Source organism: Penicillium antarcticum, assembly GCF_028974205.1.
Source record: "Penicillium antarcticum strain IBT 31339 chromosome Unknown utg000008l_segment0_segment0, whole genome shotgun sequence".
Lineage (NCBI taxonomy): Eukaryota > Fungi > Ascomycota > Eurotiomycetes > Eurotiales > Aspergillaceae > Penicillium > Penicillium antarcticum.
In genome coordinates this window covers 1,528,639-1,555,510 of record NW_026695306.1, presented here as the reverse complement: position 1 = coordinate 1,555,510, position 26,872 = coordinate 1,528,639, and the positions used below count along the sequence as shown (strand labels likewise).

General features: G+C 47.0%; 12 protein-coding genes across 12 annotated transcripts; 7 read left to right on the top strand and 5 right to left on the bottom strand.

Moving 5' to 3' along the window:
* Positions 1–318: 318 nt before the first annotated feature.
* N7508_008106 (uncharacterized protein) lies at positions 319–1,029 on the bottom strand (the record flags this gene model as incomplete). The annotated part of the gene is made up of 1 exon (XM_058466170.1): positions 319–1,029. The coding sequence occupies one exon, from the start codon at positions 1,027–1,029 to the stop codon at positions 319–321; it is 711 nt and encodes a 236-aa protein (XP_058317498.1).
* Positions 1,030–1,320: 291 nt separating this feature from the next.
* On the bottom strand, positions 1,321–2,946 carry N7508_008105 (putative MFS alpha-glucoside transporter; the record flags this gene model as incomplete). The annotated part of the gene is made up of 2 exons (XM_058466169.1): positions 1,321–2,733; positions 2,782–2,946. 2 exons carry the CDS (start codon positions 2,944–2,946, stop codon positions 1,321–1,323), a joined length of 1,578 nt encoding a protein of 525 aa, XP_058317497.1.
* A 472-nt stretch (positions 2,947–3,418) lies between these two features.
* N7508_008104 (uncharacterized protein) lies at positions 3,419–3,796 on the bottom strand (the record flags this gene model as incomplete). The annotated part of the gene is made up of 1 exon (XM_058466168.1): positions 3,419–3,796. One exon carries the CDS (start codon positions 3,794–3,796, stop codon positions 3,419–3,421), a length of 378 nt encoding a protein of 125 aa, XP_058317496.1.
* A 663-nt stretch (positions 3,797–4,459) lies between these two features.
* On the bottom strand, positions 4,460–6,499 carry N7508_008103 (flavin monoamine oxidase family protein; the record flags this gene model as incomplete). The annotated part of the gene is made up of 1 exon (XM_058466167.1): positions 4,460–6,499. One exon carries the CDS (start codon positions 6,497–6,499, stop codon positions 4,460–4,462), a length of 2,040 nt encoding a protein of 679 aa, XP_058317495.1.
* A 1,282-nt stretch (positions 6,500–7,781) lies between these two features.
* On the top strand, positions 7,782–8,790 carry N7508_008102 (uncharacterized protein; the record flags this gene model as incomplete). Its single annotated transcript, XM_058466166.1, has 2 exons — positions 7,782–7,970; positions 8,026–8,790. 2 exons carry the CDS (start codon positions 7,782–7,784, stop codon positions 8,788–8,790), a joined length of 954 nt encoding a protein of 317 aa, XP_058317494.1.
* Positions 8,791–10,032: 1,242 nt separating this feature from the next.
* On the bottom strand, positions 10,033–10,593 carry N7508_008101 (copper transporter family protein; the record flags this gene model as incomplete). The annotated part of the gene is made up of 2 exons (XM_058466165.1): positions 10,033–10,497; positions 10,546–10,593. The coding sequence occupies 2 exons, from the start codon at positions 10,591–10,593 to the stop codon at positions 10,033–10,035; spliced, it is 513 nt and encodes a 170-aa protein (XP_058317493.1).
* Positions 10,594–10,957: 364 nt separating this feature from the next.
* On the top strand, positions 10,958–12,925 carry N7508_008100 (ferric reductase family protein; the record flags this gene model as incomplete). Its single annotated transcript, XM_058466164.1, has 1 exon — positions 10,958–12,925. The coding sequence occupies one exon, from the start codon at positions 10,958–10,960 to the stop codon at positions 12,923–12,925; it is 1,968 nt and encodes a 655-aa protein (XP_058317492.1).
* Positions 12,926–13,588: 663 nt separating this feature from the next.
* Positions 13,589–15,035, top strand: N7508_008099 (SDR family oxidoreductase; the record flags this gene model as incomplete). The annotated part of the gene is made up of 5 exons (XM_058466163.1): positions 13,589–13,689; positions 13,744–14,026; positions 14,092–14,275; positions 14,350–14,609; positions 14,697–15,035. Coding segments are annotated over 5 exons (1,167 nt in total), but the record flags the coding sequence as incomplete, so codon positions are not given.
* Positions 15,036–15,535: 500 nt separating this feature from the next.
* Positions 15,536–17,488, top strand: N7508_008098 (glycosyltransferase family 2 protein; the record flags this gene model as incomplete). The annotated part of the gene is made up of 3 exons (XM_058466162.1): positions 15,536–15,749; positions 15,799–16,914; positions 16,974–17,488. The coding sequence occupies 3 exons, from the start codon at positions 15,536–15,538 to the stop codon at positions 17,486–17,488; spliced, it is 1,845 nt and encodes a 614-aa protein (XP_058317490.1).
* A 1,141-nt stretch (positions 17,489–18,629) lies between these two features.
* Positions 18,630–20,468, top strand: N7508_008097 (cytochrome P450; the record flags this gene model as incomplete). Its single annotated transcript, XM_058466161.1, has 4 exons — positions 18,630–18,836; positions 18,894–19,339; positions 19,402–19,786; positions 19,848–20,468. The coding sequence occupies 4 exons, from the start codon at positions 18,630–18,632 to the stop codon at positions 20,466–20,468; spliced, it is 1,659 nt and encodes a 552-aa protein (XP_058317489.1).
* Positions 20,469–20,932: 464 nt separating this feature from the next.
* Positions 20,933–22,688, top strand: N7508_008096 (CRAL-TRIO domain-containing protein; the record flags this gene model as incomplete). The annotated part of the gene is made up of 4 exons (XM_058466160.1): positions 20,933–21,931; positions 21,981–22,022; positions 22,077–22,176; positions 22,234–22,688. The coding sequence occupies 4 exons, from the start codon at positions 20,933–20,935 to the stop codon at positions 22,686–22,688; spliced, it is 1,596 nt and encodes a 531-aa protein (XP_058317488.1).
* A 1,001-nt stretch (positions 22,689–23,689) lies between these two features.
* On the top strand, positions 23,690–26,711 carry N7508_008095 (uncharacterized protein; the record flags this gene model as incomplete). Its single annotated transcript, XM_058466159.1, has 14 exons — positions 23,690–23,743; positions 23,794–23,973; positions 24,023–24,267; positions 24,316–24,415; positions 24,473–24,671; positions 24,729–24,950; positions 25,006–25,205; positions 25,254–25,422; positions 25,475–25,654; positions 25,703–25,918; positions 25,967–26,168; positions 26,215–26,333; positions 26,382–26,523; positions 26,576–26,711. The coding sequence occupies 14 exons, from the start codon at positions 23,690–23,692 to the stop codon at positions 26,709–26,711; spliced, it is 2,364 nt and encodes a 787-aa protein (XP_058317487.1).
* Between the last annotated feature and the right edge of the window lie 161 nt (positions 26,712–26,872).

Below are 26,872 nucleotides of genomic sequence, written 5' to 3'. Positions count from 1 at the left end.
GTCAAAGCGTCGTCTTCTACCGATGATCGAATGATACCTCCGGCATTTAGGGTCGTTCGTGCCTTGGCTGCATAATTGAATAATTATGCGGAATGCACAAGATTGTGCAGTTTTGGGGTGGAATGCAGTGTCATGCCATGGTTCAAGTAGAACCTTGAGAAGCTCGGATCTGTACATGTAGTTCACATTTCTAACTACGGAGGACGATTCAACTTTTCTGGTAAACCGGATTACAGATTAACAGTCTGGCAATTTTAAATATGTCCTCCAATATATCCAGTGGTGACTGAGAATATGCACAACCTCAATCCATCCGACTCACATCCGCCCAATGATACCAGGCAGGTCATCCATATTCTCCAAAAAGACATCAAACTCGGATTTGACTTTCTCCATATCCTCATCAATATCATCAGTCCAACGATGGACATAAATGGTCCTCAGCCCACACTTCTGAGCTCCCCGTAAGTCATACGCATGAGCTGCGACCAACACCACCTCCTCCGGCTTGAGCTTGAGAAGTTGCAAAGCTTTCTCATATGCCTCGGGACTAGGCTTATAGAATCCCAACAGTTGACTAGAGAAAAGCATGTGGAAGTCTAGCCCCGACGATCGTGTAAGATCAAGTTGAAGACGGGTAGTTCCGTTCGCATGAACGAACACCTCTAGATTGAGGTCTTGGCGGAGGCTTCTGATCGCCTTTGAAACTTCTGGCCATGCAGGCTGGGAGTGCCATGCTTGGACCAAGTTGGTTTTGGGTTCGGCGTTGATGCGGGGTTGATGATGTGGATACTGGGCGAGGGTCACTTCAAGGGTGCGGGCAAGTGTCTCGTCGATATCTTCAGGGTGAAGGCCTTGCATAAAGCGATTGTTGTTCTCCAGGAAATATTGTCTGCGCCATTCCAGAGCAAAGTTGGATGCTTCATTGCGTGGAATGGTTGATGGCAAGGCTTGGACTACACTGCTGTGCCAGTCGAGGCATGTACCCATGAAGTCGAACAGGACTGCTTTAATCTTGGGCTGAGACATTTTCCGCTGCGTTCGATAGCCTTAAGAAGTTATTTGGCCACTTAACAGGAATGACGGTCATCTATATAAGCTCGCGGTCAGCAAACTATAAATAGCCTCAACGCTTAAACACGTCTGATTAGAAATTCGTATTCGTGACCTGACACCTCGGATGACATTTCCATGAAATATTTCCAATAATCTGGGCATTGAGCCATTGCAGGATTTTGAAGATGTGAAATATAATATATTGTTTTGATATTAGTTGGTGTAAGTCTTATCTCATCTAGGGCAATACATCTAGGAAGCCAATCACTCCAAACGCCTCCCCCCGACGTCAATATTCACCTTTGAATGCTTGAACCTTCGGCTCGGCACTTGGCGCTCAAATAGGATATCCAGCTCCTCAAATGTACGGCCCTTGGTCTCCGGCATGCAAAAGAAACAGTAGATAGTACAGAGCACGCTAAGCCCCGAAAACAGGAAACCAATCTTGCCACGCCAATTCCCTTGGTCTTCGTTCATCGCATAGGGAATGACGACCGCGAAAACAACTGACCAGACAAAGCAAGTAACAGTGGAAAGTGCAATAGTGAGCCCCCGGAGCTTGGCGGATGATACTTCAGCGAGTAGCACATAGCAAAACGGCCCCAGACTGAGGTCATACACAAAGGTGCAAACTAACATCAGGCCGCATTGCGCCCAAGTGGTAGACGTCTGTCGTGGAACAATGTCAACGATGCCAATGATGAACAGCACGATCGCCAACATCGAGCAGCCAAATAGATACATGGTTCGTCGGCCAACGTAAGAAAGCAGGAACCAGGATATGCATGTGCCCAGCAGACCCAGCGCCGTCAGACCAATGTTCATTGAAAAAGCATTTGAAGCATTCAATCCAGCTAGCTCCATAAAGTGGACGGCATAGCTGAGGAAGAACACATTTCCGGTAAATGCTTGCATATCATATGCCATCACGCAGATTACCAGACGGCGAAAGTTCGTCCCCCGAAAACAATCTAGATAAGTAGGTCGCTCTCCCTCATGGTTTTTCTCCAGACGTAGGGTCTCCCGGATGTGCGCCAATTTCTTGGTTACATCAACTCCAGGCGTTGCAAGACGGCGCAGAGAAGCCATGGCGTCTTCATGGCGGCCCTTCCGACATAACCAGTAGGGCGGGTCGGGGCAGAAGGCGACCAAGAGCAACATAACGCACGGAAGGGCCCATTGAGTTGCAATAGGAATCTTGTACGACCACTTGGTGTCCATGGTCTCCGTTCCTTTGAGGATCCCCGAGGCAATCAAAGAACCGATCGAGAAAGCGAGATTGGTCATGGTGGCTGCGAACCCGCGCAGTACCAAAGGAGTGACTTCGCCGACATAGGCCGATGCACAGATTGGGTAAAAGGCAATGACACATCCGTTGACAAGTTGACCGGCGAACAGCTGAGCCGGAGTATGACTGAAGAACTGGATAAAAATGAATGCTATGGATAGGACACAGCACCCGGCTGTCATCCACCGTGGCCCGAAGCGATCATAGGCAAGACCCGAACAGAGAGCACCAATTATAGCGCCTATATTGTTGGCATAGTTGAAGGCTGATAGCCACTCTGCAGCGATAATGTAATTGCCGTTATGGTTGTACCCGTATGTCTCCTTGAAAACGGGAAGACCTACTATACTGCGCACGATGGCGCCGTCAATGCCTTTCAAGATAGTTGCCTGAGATTGTTAGCAAAACAAAACTATCTTTTAGATGCGCTGACTGACCAAATTCATGAAAAGTCCCCAGCCAATGGCGGGGTAATGCATTCCCATAGCATCCCACCAACTGAGGGCATGTTCCTCCTTTGTGAACTGGAAAGATAGCTCGGCTTCTTCCGCGGCATCTTCCGATATGACTTGAACAACAGTGTTCTGCTTTTCCGAGAACATCTTGTTCATCCAAAGTGCAATTACAGTTTGAAAATATCAACACCCCAAGCGGAGGATTCCGAAAGAAAACGAGGAAATGTACATGCCAAGGCTTGGCAGTGGGTTCCAATCATGGCAGATATATTATTCATTGCCATTGGACCACGGCAGAGGACGCAGCAGGGTAGATGGAGTGAAATGCTAGCTTGGAGGACCTTGGTGGTTAAATTAGGGCACCGGAATAGCCCGCGGTATAAATTGCACCAACCGGCCAGTTGGCCCGCCGGTATACCCCAGGATCACGCATTACGAAGCACAAGCATAACTCGTAGGCATAATTGATACTATGTACGCTTTCAGATCTAACTGGTACGAATTACCTACTGCTGTTAATACTAGTAATCGGAGTAAATGAGAAAGAATGTATAATTGCCGCGCATAATTATAAATAAAAAAGCACTTGGATTCAACTCAAATCAAGTGAAATCAATCTTCAATATCCACAGGTCATCGTTGTCTCAGAGCCAAAGATACGATCGCGGTCAAGTCGAACCAAGCCATCCAAGATATCCTTGTACCTGAGCCAAGCATTATGAGAAGCAAGCCAGCGAATTTCCTTTTCGGATAGGTTAGAACCGTAAACAGGGAGGGACAGACAGTCAAGACCATCATGATCCATAGGGGACAAGGTAATAATCGCCCGTTCACTGCGACAGGCCTGTTCCATGATCTGCATTAGCATGATATCGGCGAGCTTCTCCTCTTCAGCAGTAAAGGTGACAGTAACCCAGCGGACGGCTCCGCGCCGACTGGACTGTTCCAGGAGGGGCTCACCGGTAGGGCAGAAGATGAACATACTTGGGACCAACATTTTGAGGTTTGGGAAAATTCGGGATCGCAATAGGGGTATTCTGAGGGACATTTGTATATTTGAGATGGAACATGTGGTTGGTGAATTGTATCGAAGACGGTCATCAGGACATCGAGGTTACTTAAATAATATTGTAGAGACCTCTGGAGAGTAATGGGCTATTAAAGATTTGTTCCAGTGCTTTGTTTCGAACAATGGCCTTTTGGGGCTGTTAATAGATTGCCTGTTGGACGGGTAAGGGACAAAGCCATATATGACGGTCTTTGTTCCAACCATTCTCCCCAACAGCGGCTGCAAATTAATACACTCGAATACTCATTGTCTGTAGTCGCTATGTGGGCAGTAAGTAGCATCTACTCTTTGGTCAGTATTTTCTATTATGAAACATCTAGCCTTGAAGTGAGATTATGTCTAACGTGATGGTTCTGTTGACTGAGGTTTGCTTACTACCCGCTTAAGAAAAGGTAACGGTCGGTTTTGCTTTCGCATTACAAAAGGGCATTGTAGATGGACCAAGTCGGGGTAAAAGCGTCTTCATCTAGGAGTAAATGTAGCAGACCTGAGCACTGAGGCGTCAACTTCAACAATAACGTCCAGCAAATTTATTAATGTGTGGTTAAGGTAATCATCGTCGTAAGTATTAATCTATACTCTATCAAACCCTCAAAGCTTGATCCAGCGACCCATCCAAGTCTCAACAACAGACTTCGCCTCATCAACCAAGCCAAGATCAAGCAAAAGCTGAGTAGTACCCCGAACAGCAGAGTCCAAAGCCGAGAAAATCCAAGCATGGGTATAACTAGTATGCTCACCAATGAAGATAGTGTTCAACTCAGTCTGATAGTAAGCAGGCAAATACAGCTCCTGTTGACCCACAAGGGGATCGGCCCAAGCACCAGCCTGGTGCTGATCGAACTCCCAGCACTGGCGATCGTAGATTCCGGTGAACTGCTCTGCGGCAACCTCACCATGGACTTCGACCATTGTGCGCTGGATAAGCGCAACGTGCTCCTCGGGACTGAGCGCGGCAGTGGATCGTGCTGGTGTGCCAGAAATATATGAGGCCAGGATAACTCCTGGTCCGGTGCCGTTCATGTTATAGGATGGGTAGCAAACGCTGCCAACGCCGGACACGTCGACTGAACCGCAGCCACCGAAGATGGGCTCTTCCAGGTGTTCCCAGAAACGGGTCTTGTAAAGAAGAGCCATCTTGCAGGCTGGGTCATAGTTCAGGGATGAGATAGCCCGGCTGAGGAGGGAGGAGTAGCGAGGGAGATCCCAGAGTCTGACCTTGCTGAAAGGCGCAGCCACAACAGCGTAATCGTATTCTTGGCTTTCTGGGACCATCTGGAGGGGATCATCGCGCCAGGTCACGGCAATTTTTCCAGAGGTTTCATCGTGGACCAGGCCTTGAACAGTACGGTTCAGAGTCAGCTTGTCCTTGACGTGAGGGTAAAAGGCACGGGGCAAAGACTCCAAGCCCTTGTCGATGGTGCGCCACTTGGTGGCAGCGAAGTATACGTCGTCATAGAAGTCACCCCAGATTGGAGAGTCGGTGGTACCAGCGACATAGTCCGTGAGATTGGCATCGTAGCCCATTGCGTATCGGAGGTATCCGGCCTCGGACCAGTGGAACATGCCATCTTCAACAGCCTGCTTGTGTGCTTGGTACATGTTTGTTGCAATCTTGCGAATGGTCTCTCTGTCATCAAGCTTGGTATAATCCTCAAAATCAGATGCTGCCTGTGCGGCAGCTGTGGCATTTTCCGATGCAGCGGTGTAAACGAGAGATGAGTTTGCGGCTACCTGAGCAGCACTGGGGATTTGTCCGTTAGGTAGACGGTTGCCACCAGAGGCAGCAGGGACATTAGGACTCTTCTGAATCCAGGGAATGAAATTGACTTGAAGTTCTGGCTTGTGCTTGTTCATCTCGTTGAGAACACCAGCCAATTGGAAGACCATCCGGTGGTCCATGATTTCGAGAGTCTCATTAGTGTCGGCATATGTGATACTGACAGGGAAACGCATAGGACCCATTTCCTGGTACTGGTACTGGTCGGGAGTGGTGTTGTTCAGGTACTTCGTGCGGATGCGGCCGCCAACACGGTGAGATGATTCGTAGATATGCCAGTTGTGAATACCAACAGACTCGAGCAGCAGACTCGTCATCAGACCAGACATTCCACCGCCAAGAATAGCAACAGAGTGACTCTTTGCCTTGGCGACGAATGCCTTGTTGTGCTTCTTTGACTTCATGTATGCAACGCCATCGAACCAAGGGCCCATGGCATCTGCCACGTCGGCGATACTCTCTCGCTTCTTCATTGGCGATGACACCATGATGGGTGACGAACGACCCATGAGCGTGGATCCGGAGAAAGCATGTAAACAGTGTGAATGGGGTGCGTCAGATGGTGTGGCCCAAACAAAACGCTCCGGGTGTGCTTCACGTTTCACGAATGTACTTCCGATCTCATGGTGACCCTGTAGCGGGTGTTCAATTCCGCATTCTCCGTAGACGAGTTGCAGATGACCCTCAAATTGGGTATCTAAGAACTCGACGTGGATATTGTGCAACGAGTCGGCAGTTACACCCCCCAGGCTATGAAACCGTATTGCCTCAATGTCTCTTTGTACAACACCAGCGAGGCTTAGTCCAGTTAACCCTAGTCCCAACAGGGTGTGCCGTAAGTAACCCTTCATGTTTTGTTATGATGAGGAGGCTCAGTGGAAGTATAGGATGAGTGCCTTGTGCTACATAACTATCTCATTCCTTTTATATCTTTCCTTTCCCTTTCCTCCCTTTTCTGAATACCGGTATATTCAGATTGCACTCAATCTTGCTCGTGTCGTTATCTGCGAGCCGATGCATGATTCATAGCAACATGACAGCCACGCGGTCGTATTGAATGTGAAGATAGGCTACAGCCGAGACACATGCAATACTGTGATCTCCACTACAGCATCAGCTTGGACGATTAGAGAGTTGCATGCGGATTTACGTAAGATATCAAACAGACGAAGGGCGTGCAAAGATTAAATCAGGTCGGCCGAGCTTGCGTCTAGCGTGTCAATAAAAGCAATAGGATTCGTCCGATCAATCTATCAAGCTTTGAGATGCTCTGTATATTCCTTATCAGAGCGGGAATTGGACCGCTATCAGCGGAATAAAGCGACGCTTCTTTGTTATCAAGGGCCGGGGTACATCCGGGGTCTTGGCATATGTCAATTACCCATTGCAGTCAACACATGCGGGGATGCAGGCACAGATAACGACTAGCGAGTGCTTCTTGCTCTGCTTATCAGCAATGCCGGTCCATGCGGTTGAGACGGAGACAGGCGGGTCGGCAATGGTGGCTTGGCACGCCTTTTGCAATGCAACGGAATACGGATCGAACTTGTCGGAGTGATCGGTGAGATAGGAACAGATATAGTGATTGAGATGTTGGTCGTAATGGAAATGTGATAGATCGGCCACGTCAGAGGCTCTGAGACATACTACAATAACCGAGTGCCTACTTCTATCTCTCTTGGTTGCCAGATTGCTCGCTTATTTTGTTGGGCAAGAAGGTTCTTGATATAAAATTGCACAGACTTAGACTTCCCTGTCTATCGTAGGCGAATATATTATATCACAGATGCTTCGTCTACCATAGCTCACTTTTCAAGAAGAACTAATGGTGTGGTACAGTATTGGCATGGGTAGTTTATTATCAGATCTCGGGGCTAGGATTGAGATAGCCAAACAAAAGTTGATATTTTCGAAATGGACTAACTCCTGAGGGTGTTCAAATCCCCTCTTAGCATGGATGTTGCGGATATTCTGCTTGTCATCTGCCTATAGACCCGGTGGATACGTATAACCAGGTGATCAAGACTTCATTATCCCTGTCAATTCCCGCTTACTCATCGCACAATCTGGCGGGGTAATGGCCAGCGCATCAGCATCGATCGTAGACTCTGTTTACGTCTTCGGCAGATCATCATGGATCCCGTCGGGCCGGTTCGACATGTCCCAAACGCAAATGTGGATTTGATCCGCAATTTGATTCCCGGCATGCGCTCGTGGCTGCTGGGGAATACTTTAGGTGACCCTTCTCATGGAATCATTGAACTCAAGGTGAACCATATGGATCAATCCACCGCGGAACTCCGGAAACTGGTTCACCCAGGAGTAAGTATAACCCGTGCAACCCATTTGGACTCACCCGAGCTAAGCGAAAACAAAGTGCGCCGACTACGCTATCATTCGAACTACCAAGGAAACAGAAACCCCACATAACTTTGCCGGTGCTATCTACACAACCCTTCTCGCAGAAAACACAAACAGTAAACCAATGATCGGCCGGCTTAGGTTGGAGATCGGACAGACTGTGTGGGTCGAGGCACCGACTACCGTCAGTGCCGGTTTCGTGTTTCTCATTATAAAGCCCACTACATCTCTATCTCTAGATCACGGAGTAACCTTTGAACGACTGGCAAGGCTTGAGGCCGAGAATGCGCGACTACAGCAGCAAATCGCCCTCTCTAGGGAGATCATGGAAACGTCGAAGATAAACTATATTTGCCCGTCCCGCGATTGCTACGAAGGGTTCAATGACATGAAAGCATTGAAAAATCATTGGAAAAAGCGCGAGATAAAGAACGGGTATGAAGATCCTCATGTTAGGTTTCTTGAACGGTCTAAAGATCATCCCGCATTTTTCGCTGCCTATCAAGATGGCTTAGAGTCCGATCTCCCTGTAACGCGTGTTCCTCCTGATCACACTTGCTTTCGCCGCGACTTTATCATCTCAGAAAGTAAAAGGGATCCACCGTTTACTAGAGGCGTATCAGCCAATAAGGGTGAGTACTTGATTTTCCTCGTTGTTGACCGGTCTGAGCTGCGCAACCCAAGCCCGGAAAGATATAAACATGAGATTATGTCGGAACCCCACTCAACCAGCTTATCATTTTATCCAATTTGTCTGTTCAAAACTGATGAGTCTCGCTAGTCCCACCAGATGTGCAAGGGCGACATGCATAACACGAACCTCGCGAACGCTAGTTCTACTCCATTATGTGCGTCAAAATGATGCCATTGTAGGATGCTATGTACTCGTCAGTCTAGTTAATTGGTCTGTGTTGCAGTTGTGGGAAATACCTATGGGAGGCTGATGGGCAAACTGGCATGTTTGCCTTAGCTAGATCAGACCTCGGAGAGAGCCTATAACGACTCTCTCTCTAGACAGTTCAAAGGATTGTCCTTTTCGCCATCATGCTCTCCTTTTCTATCTGGGCCGCAAACACAAGCCAAGTCACGCAATCTGATACGGTAGTCCAAGATTTGTACTAGGGCATAATGAGTCGTACGGGACAAGAATTCTTGTTTTGAATAACAAAGGAACGCCTATGTATACATTCCGATTCTAGTTGGACTATATCAGGTTAATAAATCTTTGACTTATTGATTGGGCTCCATTTCTCTTTTTTATAATTACAGCCATGAGGCTACAGCTTCGGACCAGAATAGCCAGTTCTCGTAGGCTGGGTCTATTTGCGGAGGTTGGGGGAGACGGATATCAACCAAGTCATCGACCCCACGGATGCGCAGAGCCTACTAGTCCCTTGTAGGCCCCTAACGACGAAACCATGTTTTTTTCTGGGTGATCAACCCCAGAACTAGAGAACTACGGATTTTCAGCGTGACAAAAACACTAGCTGGAGCCCAGGGTCTGTTAAATCTTCCAAGGGTGGAGTCTATAACAAACTTACCGGACTTGTGGGCATCGATGGAGGATGCACATTGGTAGGCTAGCTGGATGATGGCTTGCAAAGTTACCTTATATGGCTTGTTCTTCATAGAAGAAGAACTCCATTTTCTTCTTTCCTATCATGTCCACCAACGGGTTCTTGAATGTTCTATGTTTATGAATGCAGTCCAGTGTCAATTTATCCCATGGAACATAGCAGTTCCTCACCAGCTATGGCAGGTATATACCTAAGGCTCGAAGTCGACCCTGATATGGATATAGCCGAGGCAAATTATTAGAGCTGACGAGGTTGACAGGTTCAGATTCATATTTTTTAGACGTCGTTCATTACCTCTCTGTACTCTACTGCGATTTGCCCCCGTTCGTAATTTTCTTTGAAGACAGACAGACTTTGGTTCTTTGATAGACAAACAATGTCTCACTAGGTGCTAAATACGCTAAATAAAACAAGTGGTATCATCTAAATCTCAAACAAGTTTCAAGCTAATCACAGCATATTGTCGTCTCCTCCAATTTCCGCGTTTCATCCTGCACGTCATCCAAGCCCACCGTAACCACCATCCAATCACATAGGAATTTGCCTAGACCCGCGCCAATGAAAATGCAGATAATCACATATACGTTGAAGTACATGGCCAGCAACATAGTGATGTATGCCCCGGCAAAAGTAACAGCATGAATAACCGAGCGGATCAATTGCTGCAAAGGCGTGGCGCGAAAAGTAATTGCCCGCCGGGGGCAAGTCTTGGCAAGTATGCCGTGCGCGGCTTGGCGTTGGAACTGGCGCGTCAGAAAGTTGTCGTACTCGCGCCCAATGCGGCGACAGAACTCAACCAGCACGACGAGCAGGATGGTGCCTATACAAGTTGCGGCGAACATGCCATTGTTCTTGATTTGCCATCCTGTCGATAGGAAACAGGCATCGATTGTGTTAAAATTGAACAGCATCTGGATAAGATAAGTGAATTATTCCGGACATGCAGTCTTGGCACTCACGGAGATTTTGCAGTCGGCGCTGCTGGATCCCATATCCATGCCCTCCATGATTGTTGATGTTGAGCGTACACGGAGATGAGTTTATAGAGAAGGTGTATACGGAGTAGAAGTCTATATCAGGCCATGCCCTTCCTTATATCTGACCTGATCGCGCCCCCACCAAGTGGAGTCAACCAAGATGGCGTGGGAAAGAAATGTGCTCAAATCGCCTCAAATGCGAATGGCCACCTTGGCCTAGTTTGAGATCTTTGGTAATCTCTAAAAGACCGTTGGATTCCCCGGAGAATTGCCATCTTCAACTTTCCACTCTCAGTGAACTCGCAATGACTTGTTAAGTTGTGTCGGATATCTCAGCCTCGCCCAGAGATCTGATCCATTGACACCCAGGCTTAGTGCTTGGACTATATACAACATGACGTTCCCCAAATTGGATGCTCGCCACATCCAAAATATGAGCGCTGCCACGTCGTTGGAGCCTCATTGGGGATATTACGACCGGGCACTGCCCTGCACAAACGATGCAGGTTCGTGTGCCTATTTAGACGATGTCTATTACTCCCATGACCGAGGAATGCTCTATTCCGGTATCATGTGGTGCGTGATTGGAGCGATGCTGCTCAGTTGGGTTGTTTTGAAGCAATTTGGCACACCAATGTCACCCATGATGGCCACACCAGCGCCAGTTGGGCTATCCAAAATTCAGCGAGCTTTTTCGTCCTTCATTCGGAGATATCTCCTTCCTGATGCCACTCGGATGATATTTGGACGGACTACCCGTCTGCAGGTGCTTATTCTCGCCCTGCTTTTGGGGTACCTTCTCATCTTCAGCTTTGTGGGAATCGTGTATAACACTTGGGTCACTCCTGTTTCGGATATGCCCGGTGTATACAACACCCGCAACAGCATCGGTCCTTGGTCAGATCGTGTAGGCACCCTAGCCTACGCCCTCACTCCACTTTCTATCTTGTTAAGCAGTCGGGAGTCTTTCCTTTCGTTGATCACTGGCCTGCCATACCAGAGTTTCAATTTCATGCACCGCTGGCTCGGTTACATCATCTTCCTGCAGAGCTCCCTTCACACAATTGGCTGGTGTGTCGTCGAGATCAGACTCTACCAGCCTCAGCCCACCGTTGCCCTTGCCTGGGTCAAAGAGACTTACATCGTTTGGGGCATCGTCGCCATGATTCTCTTGCTTTTGCTCTTCGCATTGAGCACTCCGTGGGGAATCAAGCTCACTGGCTACGAGACCTTCCGCAAGCTTCACTATGTTCTTGCAATGGTCTATATTGGTGCATGCTGGGGCCACTGGAAACAACTCAAGTGTTTCCTCTGGCCATCTCTAATCTTCTGGTTCCTTGACCGCGGCGCTCGGCTGGTCCGAACTGCCATCCTCCATTATCATCCTGAACAATCCAGCACACTCGGTCTCGGCTTCAAAGCCGCAGACGCAACAATCACCCGCTTCCCAGACGAGGAGCACGGCGACGTCATCCGCCTTGACTTAGACAACAACCAAGACCCCTGGGCCATCGGCCAACACTACTACCTTTGCTTCACACAATGCAGCATCTGGCAGTCCCACCCTTTCACTCCGCTCAACCTCCCAGCCGTCTCAAAGGGAACAGTGAGACACTCCTACCTCCTCCGCGCCAAAGGCGGCGAAACGAAAAAGGTCGCTGCCCTCGCCGCAAAGGGTAACCCCACCATGCCTATCATCCTAACAGGCGCCTACGGGGAAGAAATCACCACTTCTCTAACACCAAACACGAACATCTTCTGCGTCGCCGGTGGAACAGGAATCACCTACGTCCTCCCCGTCCTTCTGGAACTAGCACAACAACCCCGCTCGCCAGACCGTAAGGTCGAGTTGATCTGGGCAATTCGCCACACTTCAAACACAGAGTGGATCAAAGCCGAACTGGATATCCTCCAGAAAGCACGCAAGGAATTGAATCTCGAGATCAAAATCTACGCTACGCGAGACACAAGCAGCAAGACACCATCGCTGGACGACTCAGAGAACTGCAATTTATCTATTCCGGTCGACTCACCCAAGGTTGAGATCGATGAGAAGGCCGTGCAGATCTCGCCTTCTTCGTCGTCCGAGTCTGGTTGCTGTGGATGTGACAAGCCAACTGCCATCGAGCGACTCGGTAGTGGCTCCGAGGATGTGAACAGACATCCTGATTTGCCTGTGCTTGTTAAGTCTTTCCTTGAGGATACGGTGCGTGGTCCCACTAGTATTTTTGCTAGTGGACCTGGTGGCATGATCAGTGATCTGAGGGATATTGTTGCTTCTTGTAACTCTGGTTCAAGGGTTTGGAGGGGCTTGGAGAGGTTTGATGTTCAGCTTGTTTGTGATGATCGGTTGGAGTGGTGATTGTTTTCTGTATATTTGCATTGTCCATTTTGGTTGAATTCAGCGGTATTAGCATCTGCCATAAATTCAATGTACATATTTTGGCATATCTTCGTCTTTCTTATTCAACATTCCGTGTTCCTAGTCAAGTTAAATTCCGATATAGTAAGTGAAAGGAATTTTAAAAGGAATATTCCGTCCAAACAACAAAATTCCGTCAAGATTCCGTCAAGATCTTCAAGACCCACCATGATCTTCATCACCCTTTACCCAAATCATTCAACCCTCCAAGTTTGTTTCAGAGGAATGCGGGTCACCAATGGTTACAGAGTGCCTTACCCTACACTTATCCGATTTACGCGATCCAGGATCGTATACAATTCCTGCAAAATCCACCGGGAAGTACATGTAGCAAGGTGCCGAACGGACCGGCATGTCGAACAAACTATCGAGTATTCAGCGCCGAACTTCTATATGACTTCTATCCCCTCTGTGACATACTGCAGATGAGAGCAACCGGCTTGCAGCTTCTAGACTCCACAGCAATCCAACCCACCTAGGGCTCGGAGCCGTTCTAGCCGGACTCCTAGAGCATATATAAACCACCCCAAGTCCCCTCAGTTTCGAGTAGCTATATCACAAAGCAGCCTTGATCGAACGGAAATCAAATCAACCCAAGCAAGAATGGTCGCACCAGCCAAAAAGGTCGCTTTCGTCACAGGCGCCAACGGAATCAGCGGCTTCAACATCATCGAACATCTCGTCCGTCAGCCAAAAGGGCAATGGTAAGCACAATCCCTAGAAGCCGGCTCTTCACACAGTCGATTGATAAAGCCTAGGTCCAAAATCATCGTCACATCCAGACGACCTCTTCCAAACGCATGGATCGACCCACGCGTCAAATTCGTCGCTGTGGACTTCCTCGAACCAGTCGAGAAAATCACTGCAAAACTTGAAGATATCTGTGCAGATGTGACGCACGCCTTTTTCACCTCGTACGTGCACAGCGACGACTTCACGCTCCTACGTGAACGTAATGTTCCTCTTTTCCGGAATTTCATTGATTCCATCGATGTTGTTTGTCCTAAGTTGGTGCGGGTTTGTCTTCAGACTGGTGGGAAGGTGAGTCATTGTACCATATTTTCATGGTGTGGTAGATTTACGTGGTGTTAACCGCGACGAAATAGTACTACGGCGTCCACCTTGGTCCCGTAAAAGTTCCCCTGGAAGAATCCTTCCCTCGCTACGACGACAAAGGACTCAACTTCTACTACAACCAGGAAGATTACCTGCGTGAGGTCCAGAAGAGGCGAGGGTCTTGGGGGTGGAATGTTATTCGGCCTAATGCTATTAATGGGTTTGCGCCGCATGGTGAGTACGACTGCCTCCTTCTTCTAACCAAGGGGGATTTTTGGGAACTTTGCTAAACATCACTTATTTCCTAGCAAATGGCATGTCGGAGGTCCTGACTATCGCGACCTACATGTTGATCTGCGGTGAATTAGGCCAGCCTGCTCACTTCCCTGGAAACGAATACTTCTGGAACTCCATCGATGATAATTCCTACGCACCCAGTCTGGCCGATCTGTCTGTGTGGACTGCATCGCAGGATCACTGCAAGGATGAGGCATTCAACCATGTAAATGGTGATGTCTTTGTGTGGAGGTATATCTGGCAAGAGTTTGCTGCTTACTTTGGTCTTGAGGTAAGTTCTATTACAACCCACATATAACCCATGAGTCTAGTCTCCTTGCATGAACGCCTGTCCTAATATGATACAAAATGGAAACAGGTCCCAGAACCCAACTTCCAAAATGCAACCGGACAAGCTAAAACCCTCTCTAATGAAATCGACATGGTGGAATGGGCGAAGGACAAGCGCGAAGTGTGGGAACGCGTTGTTGCCAAGTATGGCGATAAAGCGGAGGCGTTTGATTGGGGAACATGGGGGTTCTTTAATTGGGCGACTGGAAAGTCATGGTTGACTATTTCGTCTATGAACAAGGCAAGGGAATTTGGATGGCATCGGAATGATTCTACTTCTGAAACATGGATTGAGACGTATCGGTCTTTTGAGAATGCGGGGGTTATGCCTGATGTTGATCTTTTGAAGAAGGATTATGGAGTGAGAGAGTAGGTAGCCTTTGTGGGGAGATCGATCAGAAACACGAATATTAAGATGAAAGGAAAACAAAGTGTCAAAATCCCCAGATAACATCGGGATTTCCATGCTGAATTGGCCAATCGGATGCTCGGGGGATTGATCCACTGCCAAATTGCCAACTAGACGGCGCTAGTGGCATAAAACGGTGTAGAAAACTGAGAGGCAATTGGTCCTCGCTTCAATTAGTGTGAATAGTATAAATAGACGGAGTAAGTTCTAGAATTGAAGTGGAGTGAAACTGATCTGCTTATAGTTAGATACACCTGAATGCATTCACGCCCCTTTATTTTGGGCTTGAAAATTTTCGGGATCTTTTGGGTTCTCACTGGGGCATAAGACATCGAAGTAACTGATTCGAATCATTGTTCTCAGGTCTTATTCTTCAAAGAAGAGGAATTGGAATATGAATAGGAAGCACAACTGCACAATTGAACACCGATTCTGTTTTGTGAATCAATTTCGCTTCAATGTCTCCTGACCACGTTTACGATATTCAGGAGCTCGCCCCTGATGAACGCACTGTGGCTGGCAAGCGCTATCGCAATTATCTCAGGTTCGCATCGCAAACAGCATTATGGGCGGCGTACGTCTACTTCGCGGCTCGATTGTTCTTCATCCTAACGACTCCGGAGCGAACATGGAAAATGTGGGCCATGTTTACCGTGGAGGGTTTCTTTGCCTGTCAGTATCCACTCCGGAAAATAGTATGAGAAATTGCTGATTGAAGCAGATATGTCGCACAATCATCATCAATTGTCTGCTGCAGCAACAAAGCCATCAGAGCAAAAGTCTCGAGGAAGATTGAGATTGCGCAGTAGCGACTGCCTACCCCGGGTCGATGTCTTGATCACTTGCTGTGGAGAACCATCCGATGTCATCCTCGACACAGTGCGAGCAGCCTGTGTCCTGGACTATCCGTCGTCTCTTCTCCGAGTCAGGGTTCTAGACGACGGAGCATCAACCGAGCTGCAGGAAGCAGTCACCAAGCTCTCCCTAAAATGGAACCACCTCCACTACCACACGCGTGGCAAGCAATCCGGTAAATCCTTCGCAAAAGCGGGAAACCTCAACTACGCCCTATTCTCTCTGCAAACCGAGGATCCACCTGAATTCTGCACAGTCGTGGACGCAGACTCAATCCTCATGCCAGAGTTCCTGCGCGCAACTCTGCCACATCTACTCCTAGACCCAGAGGCAGCCTTACTGACCACGCGCCAATATTTCTACAATCTGCCAAATGGCGATCCACTTTCGCAGTCACGGGCATACTTCTACACATGCGAGAATACAGAACTCGATCTTCTTAATCATGCCTTGGATGCCGGGTCCGGTGCGGTCTTCCGTCGCGACGCTATTCTTAATGCTGGCGGCTATCCGACGTACTCTTTCTCGGAGGACTGGCAACTTTCCCTGATCCTACGGGGACTGGGGAAGCGCACGATGCAAGTACAGGAAGTGCTGCAATTTGGACTTGTTCCTACTTCTCTCGCTGGACATGTCAAGCAGCGCAACCGATGGCATATTGGCCATTCTCAGCAGATCTCTGTGATGTTTCCCTCGGCAAACAAGGGAATCCCCGAGAAGCTGCGTTGGGATATTGCTATTGGTGGATTGACCATCATTGCAGGATTGCTTTGCTACGTGATGGGATATGTCGCTCTGCCTTTCCTTTTGGTCTTTGGGGACTCTTTGATCCCTGCTGAATCAGCAGTACAGGTCAAGGCTCAGGTTATTCTTGCCACCATTTATGTTGCGTCTACTTGGGCTTATGACTGGTTCCGGAGTGCGCATGCTGGTGTTCCATTTGCGCCTTTTGCACATGCTGAGAATAGCTGGCTGGCTGGTGGTAAGTTCTGTTGACGTACCTTTTCGGAAATGGCTGGGCTCTAACGATATGTTCCATAGCGCATCTATATGCCGTCATCAGGTTTCAGCTGTTCGGAAGCAAACCCAAAGGCTCCTTCGTCACTGGTAGCACAGCTAATTCCAGTGAAAACGCTACATCCATTTCGGCCTTGAAGAAGGCATACAGAGATATCCTCCAAAGTAGCAGCGGCATTCTGTTTAATGTGGGCTTGTTCTTTGCGAGTGTGGGTGCCTTCGTTATTGCGATCCAGATGGCCATCTACCGTCATGGAGATCTTGTTACAAGAGCTCTTACCACTGTTGCCTGGCCACCCTTGCTCCATTTGAGCTTTTTGGTAATATTCAATAACTGGGTGCCTGTTATGCATTTGTTCAATCATCCGGAATACTACTCCAGAGAGGACAGGCTGGTTGCTTCGGAGAAGAATATTTCGTATCCGAAAACTGGGGTTGAAAAGGATGCTGCGTCTGAGCGGTCATTTGCTGCTATTTGTTGTTCTGTCTTGGTTCCAGTGACTCTTGTGGGTCTGATGATGGGTGTTCTGAGCTTATAGCCTGGAATTGTTCGTCGGTCTCTCAACATTTACTTATTGTTGATTAGCCGTGGAGGCCTGTCAATCAGCGTTTGGTGTCTATGGAATTTTCTTCATCCATGTTCTATCTCCTTTTTTTTTCTTTTTTTTTCTTTCTCGGGTATCATCTCATAATTTTCTGGTGCGCTAAGTTCTTATAATGGATAATGAATCAGATTTCAACGACAACAATTCCTTACACGTTGCGGAGTTAGCTTGAGCAATATCGCAGACTATGATTGAACCGCTCATTAATCGATGCCTGGTGCTTCAAATCATAGGGCGAGCGATCTTTTGGTGGGTAGGCATGATGTCAAAGCATTTTCAGTGGTCGAATTTCCTCTCTTAGGACACGTAAGTCTAGGTTACAGTTTCCCAATGTAAGTATCTAGAAGTTATAGATTCACAAGCCGGTAAAGAAACACGTATCAGTTCAATACTCGCATTGAAACATGCCTTTCACAGTTCCAGTGTCTCTCATATATAAGGGGAAAACGTTACCGCTCAGTCCACTGTTCCTCTATTCCATCAGTGCAGTGAGTATACGATCTTCTCCCACTAAACCCAAATATCATTTATCTATCAACTCATTCAAGTACCACAATTGAATATAAGTTAGATCTCACGAAATAATGTAGTCCACCCACGAACTTCCCTATTGGCCAAATCATTCCCCCCACAGCAGGGCGCTCAGACAGCAAAACAACCGTACCTGGTTCGCTCGCCCTGCATGCCGAAACCAGTAAAGCGTGCATGGTTCCCCGGGTTCCCCAGATGCATGTGAAGATTCCGGTCCACTAGATCAATTCGAGCAATGACATCGATCGATCACGTTAGTCGCAAATCTATTGGGACGCGCTAGGTGTATTCCCCGCCTTTTAGTTGATCGACCGATTTGACGTGCATGTGAGATTTGATGTTGTGACATATTCACTACATAGCTGAGTTGAAGATTGAGTCATTGAAAGTTTAAAGAACGGAAGATATGTCGTCCGCTCTGGCTGTAGGCAGATTGATTTTTTGAAAGAGTAGTGACATGTGAGTAAGAAGGTCATGTATAAATTTGTAAAATTCACGAAGGAGGAATGCCATACTTTGATCTCGTTGTTATCAAGAACACACAATGTCTACTGCTAAAGAACGTCTAACACTTCTCATTCCTTCTATCGTGGTTGAAACCCTGGTGATTATCGCATCTCGCATGACTACAGAGCGTCCTGCGACAATCTTTCTCTATGCTTTTGGAGCCAACTTCCTCCTGCTAGCAATATGGAGGGTCTTCATATGGCCATTCTTCTTCAACCCACTTAGACACCTGCCTACCGTCAGGGTATAACATCTTCTCCTACGCTCAATATACAGAGCCCGGCTAACCAATGTCCAACAGGGCCCACTAATCGGAGCAAAGGTTTTCATGCTCCATCCTCGCGGTAGTATAACAATAGACTGGCTCCGAACAGTCCCAAACGAAGGCCTAATCCACTTCCGCGAAGCACTGAACTATAGCTTCCTACTCGCAACAAACCACAGAGCTTTGATGGATGTCCTGCACACAAATAGCTATGACTTTGTTAAGCCGCCGGGCGGGCGGGAGTTCCTAGCTCGTGGGTTGGGATATGGACTCATTCTTTCTGAAGGTGATGCCCACCGTGCACAGCGGAAAGCTGTCACTCCTGCGTTCACTATTAAGAATATTCGGGCTATGTATCCGCTTATGTGGACAAAGACGCAGCTATTTTTGAGTCAGCTTGAGAAGGAGATTAGGATGCATGCTCTTCCTGGGCTGCATAATGCGAATCCTGCTGGCTTTATTGAGATTGGGGGGTGGGCCAAGTGAGTACTGTGATTCATTGAAATTTATTGCAGGTGAATGGCTAATTTTGGGGTTGTTATAGTCGATTGACTTTGGATATCATAGGCCCTGCTGCGATCGGCCGGGACTTCCAATCATTAGAAAATGAGAACGACCCAGTCTCACAGAATTATTCCGCGATTTTGAAGCCATCTCCAGATTTGATTCTGCTTTTCGGTGCCTCGCTGCTCCTGCCGCAGTGGCTGGTGAAACTTATTCCTTGCAAGGCTAATATTGTGCTCCCGCGGAATGTGAGATACCTGCGACAGGTATTCCACGACATTCTTCGTGAGAAGCGCAAATTTCTCGAATCCGAGAAGAGTGAACAGGAAGCCGCCGACGGCGATATCCTAGGCACCATGATGCGAGGCGGGGGGTTTAGTGACAGCGAGTTGGTGGATCAGATGCTTACATTCCTGGCGGCTGGGGTATGCTCTCTTGTATTCTTACTCACCAAACGAGGCCATTGAAAGCTAACAATCATTGCAGCATGAAACTACAGCCGGGGCGCTTACCTGGTGTTGTTACCACATGTGTATAGAGCCACATATCCAGGATAAACTTCGTCAAGAAATCCGCGAGACTATCCCTTCCCCAGCTGCCTTGGTATCTTGGCAAGACCTCGAAGGAATGCCTTACCTCAATGGCGTATGCCAGGAAGTACTTCGTTTGTACCCCACAGTGCCAATGACAGGTCGTGAAGCCATCCGTGAAACGATGGTCGCGGGGAAGAAAATACCCAAGGGCACAACGATCGCACTGTGTCCGCAGTCGATTAATCGTAGCCCGGATTTCTGGGGCGAGACCGCAGATCAATTTTTGCCTGAGCGATGGATTGATACTAATCCCGAGACTGGCAAACAATCCCCTAATAAGCACGGAGGTGCATCGACGAACTTTGCCCAGATTACATTCCTTCATGGGCCGAGGGCGTGTATTGGGAAGGATTTTGCGAAGGCTGAGTTTCGCTGTGCGGTCGCGGGGCTATTTGGTCTTTTCCAATGTGCATTGAAAGATCCAAAACAGAAGATTACATTTGGAGGGACATTGACCAGTCAACCTTTGGAGGGGATGCATTTGAAGTTGACAAAGTTAGGAGGGTGGGAGTAGTGCGAATGTAAGAGATCAGAGAGGCATATTATGAATCGCATCACTTATCTTGCATATCCGAAAATCAAACACCCCGTAAATCTCCCACCCAAATTTGAAGCCACCGAATTTCACGCATTTCTAACCCTCAAAAAGGAGCCGAGCGCGCCGAGCGCGACGATCACCTCCGCACCGGAGATCGTCACCCCCAGGATCTGTTCGTGTTTCAGCCCAAAAACAGGGCATTCAAGGCAATCAAACGAGAAGATCTTCCCATCTCAAACACCGAGGTTCATGCATCAATTTTGAGGCGCACCCATGACACGAGAACCGAGGCAGCCAACCCCCCTTGGCCGTTCATGTGGAGACTGCAGACCGTTCCAAGACTTGGAAGCGACCATGAATAAGAAGAGACTCCTCTGCTTTGCGAAATGAACTATTAACTTGCAACATTTCTCATTGCAATATAACGCATTATTAGTACCATGGCTGTCGTATCTGATACTCCGACAGGGTACCTCAACAACCTCACGCCCGAACAGGAAGCCAAACTGCGCGAGTTTTGGGTCATTATTTTCACTTCTGTCGCTTCGGTTTTATCGGCTGTTTATGATGTCCCTGTATCTGAGGGTCCCTCAAATAAGCTCTTCGAGGCATTGGATAGAATCAATGAACCGTCTGTCGAAGCTATCGTCGCTGCTTTGAAGGGGGAAGATGCCAATGGGGAAACTACAACTGGAATAGCCCCCGCGGAAACAAATGGCGACACCAACGGCCATACTAACGGCGATACGGATGGCGAAACGAATGGCGAGTCCAATGGCGGGATCAATGGACATATCAGCGGCGAAACGAACGGAGACAGCAAAGAAAAGAAGTCACTGGACAAAGTAGACTCGCTCATGAACAAAGACGCCCAGAAGACCATCATGTCGGAATTAGCAACGCGAAAAGTCTCCCCAGAGCACTTCGCCACACTATTCACCCAGCTCCGGAAACTGGGCGTCCAAGAATCAGAAATCAAGTCAATGGAAAGTATTTTGGCCCAGATGACACCCCAGGAGATGTGTTTCGCGATCCTGAAGATGGTCAAACAAGAGCATCCCGACAGCCTCCTGCTTCGCTTTTTGAGAGCCAGGAAATGGGACATCGGCAAAGCGTTCAGTATGATGACTTCGACAGTATTGTGGAGAAAGGAAATGGATGTCGATGACGATATCCTGCCCAAGGGAGAGGGATATGCTCTGGAACAATCTAAGACCAGCAAGTCCGTGAAGGATAAGAAGGACGGCACTGATTTCATCGAGCAGCTCAAGATGGGCAAGAGCTTCCTTCATGGCTTTGACAAACAGGGCCGTCCTGTTAATTATGTCCGGGTGAAGATTCATAAGCCCGGTGCTCAGACGGAGGAGACCCTCGAGCGGTATATTGTTCACGTTATTGAGTCGACTCGGCTGATTGTGGTTCCTCCAGTTGAGACTGGTGTATGTTATCCGCAGTTGATGTGTATGGTATATGCTGACTGTTCGGCAGACAATTGTCTTTGATATGTCTGGGTTTTCTTTGTCCAATATGGTTAGCTCTTGACGTCCACTCATGCCTGGAAATCACCGGTACTAACTGAAACAGGAATATTCGCCCGTCAAATTTATTATCAAATGCTTTGAGGCAAATTATCCCGAATCACTGGGCCTCCTGCTCATCCACAACGCACCATGGATCTTCTCCGGTAAGCTGCGGTCCGAGTTTTATCCCATCAACACACACTAATGTAGTCTGCCCGTAGGAATCTGGAGACTAATTCATGGCTGGATGGACCCAGTCGTAGCTTCCAAAGTGCACTTCACAAAATCAGTCGCCGACCTCGACAAATTCATCTCACGCACCCAGATCCCACGAGAACTCAAAGGCGACGAGGACTGGCAGTACGAATACGTCGAGCCGGAGAAAGACGAGAACGCCATAATGGAGGATACCGCTACGCGCGACAAGCTCATGTATGACCGTATGATGATTGGCATCCGCATGCTTGCTGCCACCGCGGCTTGGATCTCTGCGACCACATTCGCTGAAGGGAAGGAGGATCCGGAGGCGGTGGATGAGCTGAAGTTGAGACGGAATTCTGTCATTGAGGAGTTCCGAGTGAATTATTGGAAGTTGGATCCGTATGTCAGAGCGCGGGCGCTTATTGATCGGACTGGGGTTTTAAAGGCGGGTGGAAATGTTGTTCGGCAGGCTTGAGGCTTGGATGGGTCCTTGAGATAGGATACTTTTTATATTCAACTTTTGCCTGGACTCTGGTGGCTTGAATTAACGTGGTTTGGAGTATTCTAATGGTCCTCTGATGTATTTGTGTGTAGCATGCTCAGTCACTGGTGCTTGCCTGTTTACCTTCACTTCCTTCCGCACCTCTTAACGTTTTTTTTTTTTTTCACTTCCAACTCACTCGATCCTCTGAAGTCTCTGAATCTGCCTTCGGTATTTTAATTACACGTATAATAGCTCATCTGGATATTCCTCGGTCTGGATTGCTTGGAAGAGCTCGTCAGCGTAAAGGAAGATGCCATGCGTGTCCCAAATCCGCGAACGCATGGTAGTACTAAGCTGAAACCATATTCACGCAGCAGTTTAGGTGGGCCAAAATGCTGCTTCTTATACTCAAGAGTATAATGGAGGATCATAGGTTTCGTACTAGGTAGGCTATTTGACTAGAAGATTAGTCTTCAGGCATGGGCTAGCACGATGGTGGATTTGATGTCCAAAGTTTGACGTTGATTTTCAGTCTAGAGATTCGGACAAACAAGAGGCAAAAAGAGGAACAGAAGAAGTGTGGCTTATCGAAGATTGGAACAGGAATATAAATGCAAACAAGGGCCTGTCTCTCCAGTTTAGAAATGTATATAACCGAAAGCACACTGGTTCAAACTACCATGACAAAAAGAACTAGCATGAACGGATCCTAGGTGAGACCTAGTTAGACGGCCTGTGTGGATATTAAACTGTATGCTGTAATGCACATAGAGTTGGGCGTGAATCGCATCCCAGGATGTAGTTCACCCCGACAGTTGGAGACGCGTCACCTGACAGTTGGATTTCTTGGCACCACGTGACTGTAATAAACCTTTACAGACTGATACTCGCTAGAATTTGTCGTATTTTACGCTAGTGGCCCACAAAAAAGTGGCAATATTTAAACCAGTCCATTTTAATATATTACTTTTGTATTAGAATATTTCTCTACCATGGCTGAGGAAAGCCTTATTCGAGATCAGATCGTGATATCTGATGAAGAACAAGTAAGTTTCGTATAAGATTACACCTTGTTAATGCATTAACAATGTATAAGGAAAACGACGGAAATTTCCTACTGAACTTGACCCATACAAAATGCCACCCGCTACGAACTCGGTTTATTCGATATACAATAGCTTTACCAGAGTATCCTATATCAGATCCTGATGGCTTTACCTACATAGTCGCAGTTCCGGGTCAAGAGCAGAGTGCGGTTGCTAACGCGATCTCAAGCGTAAGTGAACAAGGCACGCTATTAATAATGATTTATTAATATATTTCAGGTTCAATATGCGATGCGGCTGAATTATCGAGAACGGCCTATGAATAGTGAGACTATCTTTGGTAGTGTACCACTACTACATACCTCTGCTTATTGCACTGGAGTGAAGCTCTGTCAATACGCCGATCCGGCGCTTAAAGATATGAAGCATACGTCTATATCAAAGACGCAGTGGGATGAAATTGAAGCTATTCGAGAGGGTATTCCTTTAGCTGAAACAGAGCAAGTGAAGCGAAGGACATATATGTAAGTGGCTATAATACCTTATTAAGCAATTATTAATCGTGGAGTAAGGAAATACCTTATAGCAGTCAAGCTTTTTCGGGATCGGAGGTCATGCGGCGTGTCCTGGAAGGATACATGTAAACCAACGCTAGAATGGGGGAGTTACTTGGTAAGTAAGGCACTATGGCTTATGTATTATCTAAGTTTTATTAATGTATTGTTTTAGGAACCTTCCGGAGTTCTCGCTGCCTATATTAGATGCGTGAATACAGGGGACGCACTCCATACTCATTTTACACAAAAAGTCATCGATAACCATAGATTCGACATGGTATTACTCGAATGGCTATTTCGTGATATCGCCTCTATTGAGCATGAGTTTTGCGGCAATATTGAGGCTAATAAAGGCCGCGCACAATTCTGCCGTAAGGAATAATACATTATCAGCCTATTCCTAATGTATTATTGCTAATACTTTAAAGTCACAAACCATCTTCAAGGGCGCGGGAAGCTTCAAATCATAGGATGCAAGGTACAATACCATTGGCTAGTGCCAGTCAACCTCACAACAACCCCTTTCTACGCCTTTTTATCGATAGGTATCCATTCGCATCCTCCTCCACCTCCAGCAAAGCCTCCACAGGCAATTCTCCTAGATCTGATCAAGGTTATTAGGAGTATGGAAATTAGGAACCTCACTCCGGGTACGGCTATTTTTAATACCTTCTTAATATATTATCTCTGCTAATATCTATCAAGTTGCTTTTCTTATGTCACCTGAGCTTAAGGCGTTTTGTGCGCAGTTTAATGCGCTCTCTCTTAACGAAATTCATGGAAGTCTAGGAAATATGGGCCGGATTGCTGCTATTATTCAGAAGGAGCGTCTCTTAGCCTACCCACAGGGTCAAGGAAAAAATGGGCTTCTTTTTCAATGGCAAATAAACCAGGGCAACATCAGGGTAAACAGAGCCCGGTATATTATGAATACATAACTAATATATTATTAGGAATACATTGTTGAGATTACCGATACCCTTATCATCTGTCAGACTAGAGAGCAAGCCGAGATCATGCAACGTTCCGAGAGTTTTGAGGTCGATATGTCCTATAAGAGGGTTAAGGATTCTAAGACCCAAGAGGTTGTCTTCGCTAAATTTGTGGAAAAGCAAAATCGAAGTAAGTGAGAGAGCCCAGCTATTATTAATATATTCTTAATGTTTGGTTATAGTCATTACTCTTGCTCGCGTTTTTACCTCAGGCAAATCAGATGAAGAGGCTTATGCGTTGATATTTAGTAGGGTATCAGCCTCTACACAGCGTTATACTGGTCGGCCCTTACGCTTCTTCCCAATTCATGGGTCTGGGATCCAGGCTGTTGTGATGGATATGGACTTAGGACAGTGGAATGGTAAGTAATAACTTCAGCTATTGTAGATATATCATTAATGCATTATAGGTCTCGCACGTTATCTCGATTCAATCTCCGATCTTAATATCCCAAAGGAGGAACTAGCTATGTCTCTAGTTATCTTCTGCCAGATACACTTCAAACGAGGAATTAGAGAGTGTCTACGTGGGGTGAAATATCGCCATGGAGCGAAAGAAAGGATGATGTCTATACTCGATACGCCAACGAAAGAGGACTACCAGGTAGCGCTTCGTATAATTATTGGTATGTCGCTTCTAGCTATTAATATAGCATTATTAATACCTTACTCAGAGTCAGAACCTTCCGTCAAGATTCAAGAGTGGGCGAAGCACAAAATGAGAGACAATATTGCATCAGGCCTTCATCGGGGTAGTACTAAGGTCCCATGGCTAGTCTTTGATCAGACTCGGCATAATACGAACGCAGTTGAACAGAGCCACTTTAAGGTCAACAATCGGGGCCGTCAGCTTACGCTTATACAAGCGATTGATAAGTGTGTTGTCTAATACATTCTTAATATATAGCTAATATATTCTTAGTGGAAGAGCAGTTGATCGAAAGGATATGGAAGAGTTTCAGTCCTTTGAAAAGAAGCGCTTACGGCCACACTACCGTGCGAACACGACTAGTGAGGCTATGTATAGTCATATGGCGAGATGTAAGCGTCTAAACTATTTTAAATATATATCTAATATATCATTACTAGGTGCCGACCGCCAACAGGAGGAATTTCACGATCCAAACAAAGCGCCCTCCGAAAACTCGATATCTATGTCCTTTTCTACGACAGGAGTTCCAGTTCAAACTCGTCTAGTAAAAAGGCTAAAAGTATCACGAAAAAAGCAAGAGTAAGTACGCGGGATTATATATACTTAATAATGCATTATTAATCTGCGGTAGCGAAACGACCCGGCCGGATATATCGGGAATCGAAGACCTTCAAAAGGAAGAAGAGACGGAGGATATAAGGGCAAGAGTGCTAGAAAAGCGTCTTGCAAATAAGAAGAGAGAGTTAGAACTAGAAAAACTAAATTGAAATACTAGTTATATCTTTATATATATATATCTCTTACCTATACATTAATCTTACATTTTATATATTGGTGTGGCTAACATATATGATATATAATTTATATTAGCTATATTATGTATAGTTAGACCACTACCAATACCACTAGCATTTATTTTATTACTGCG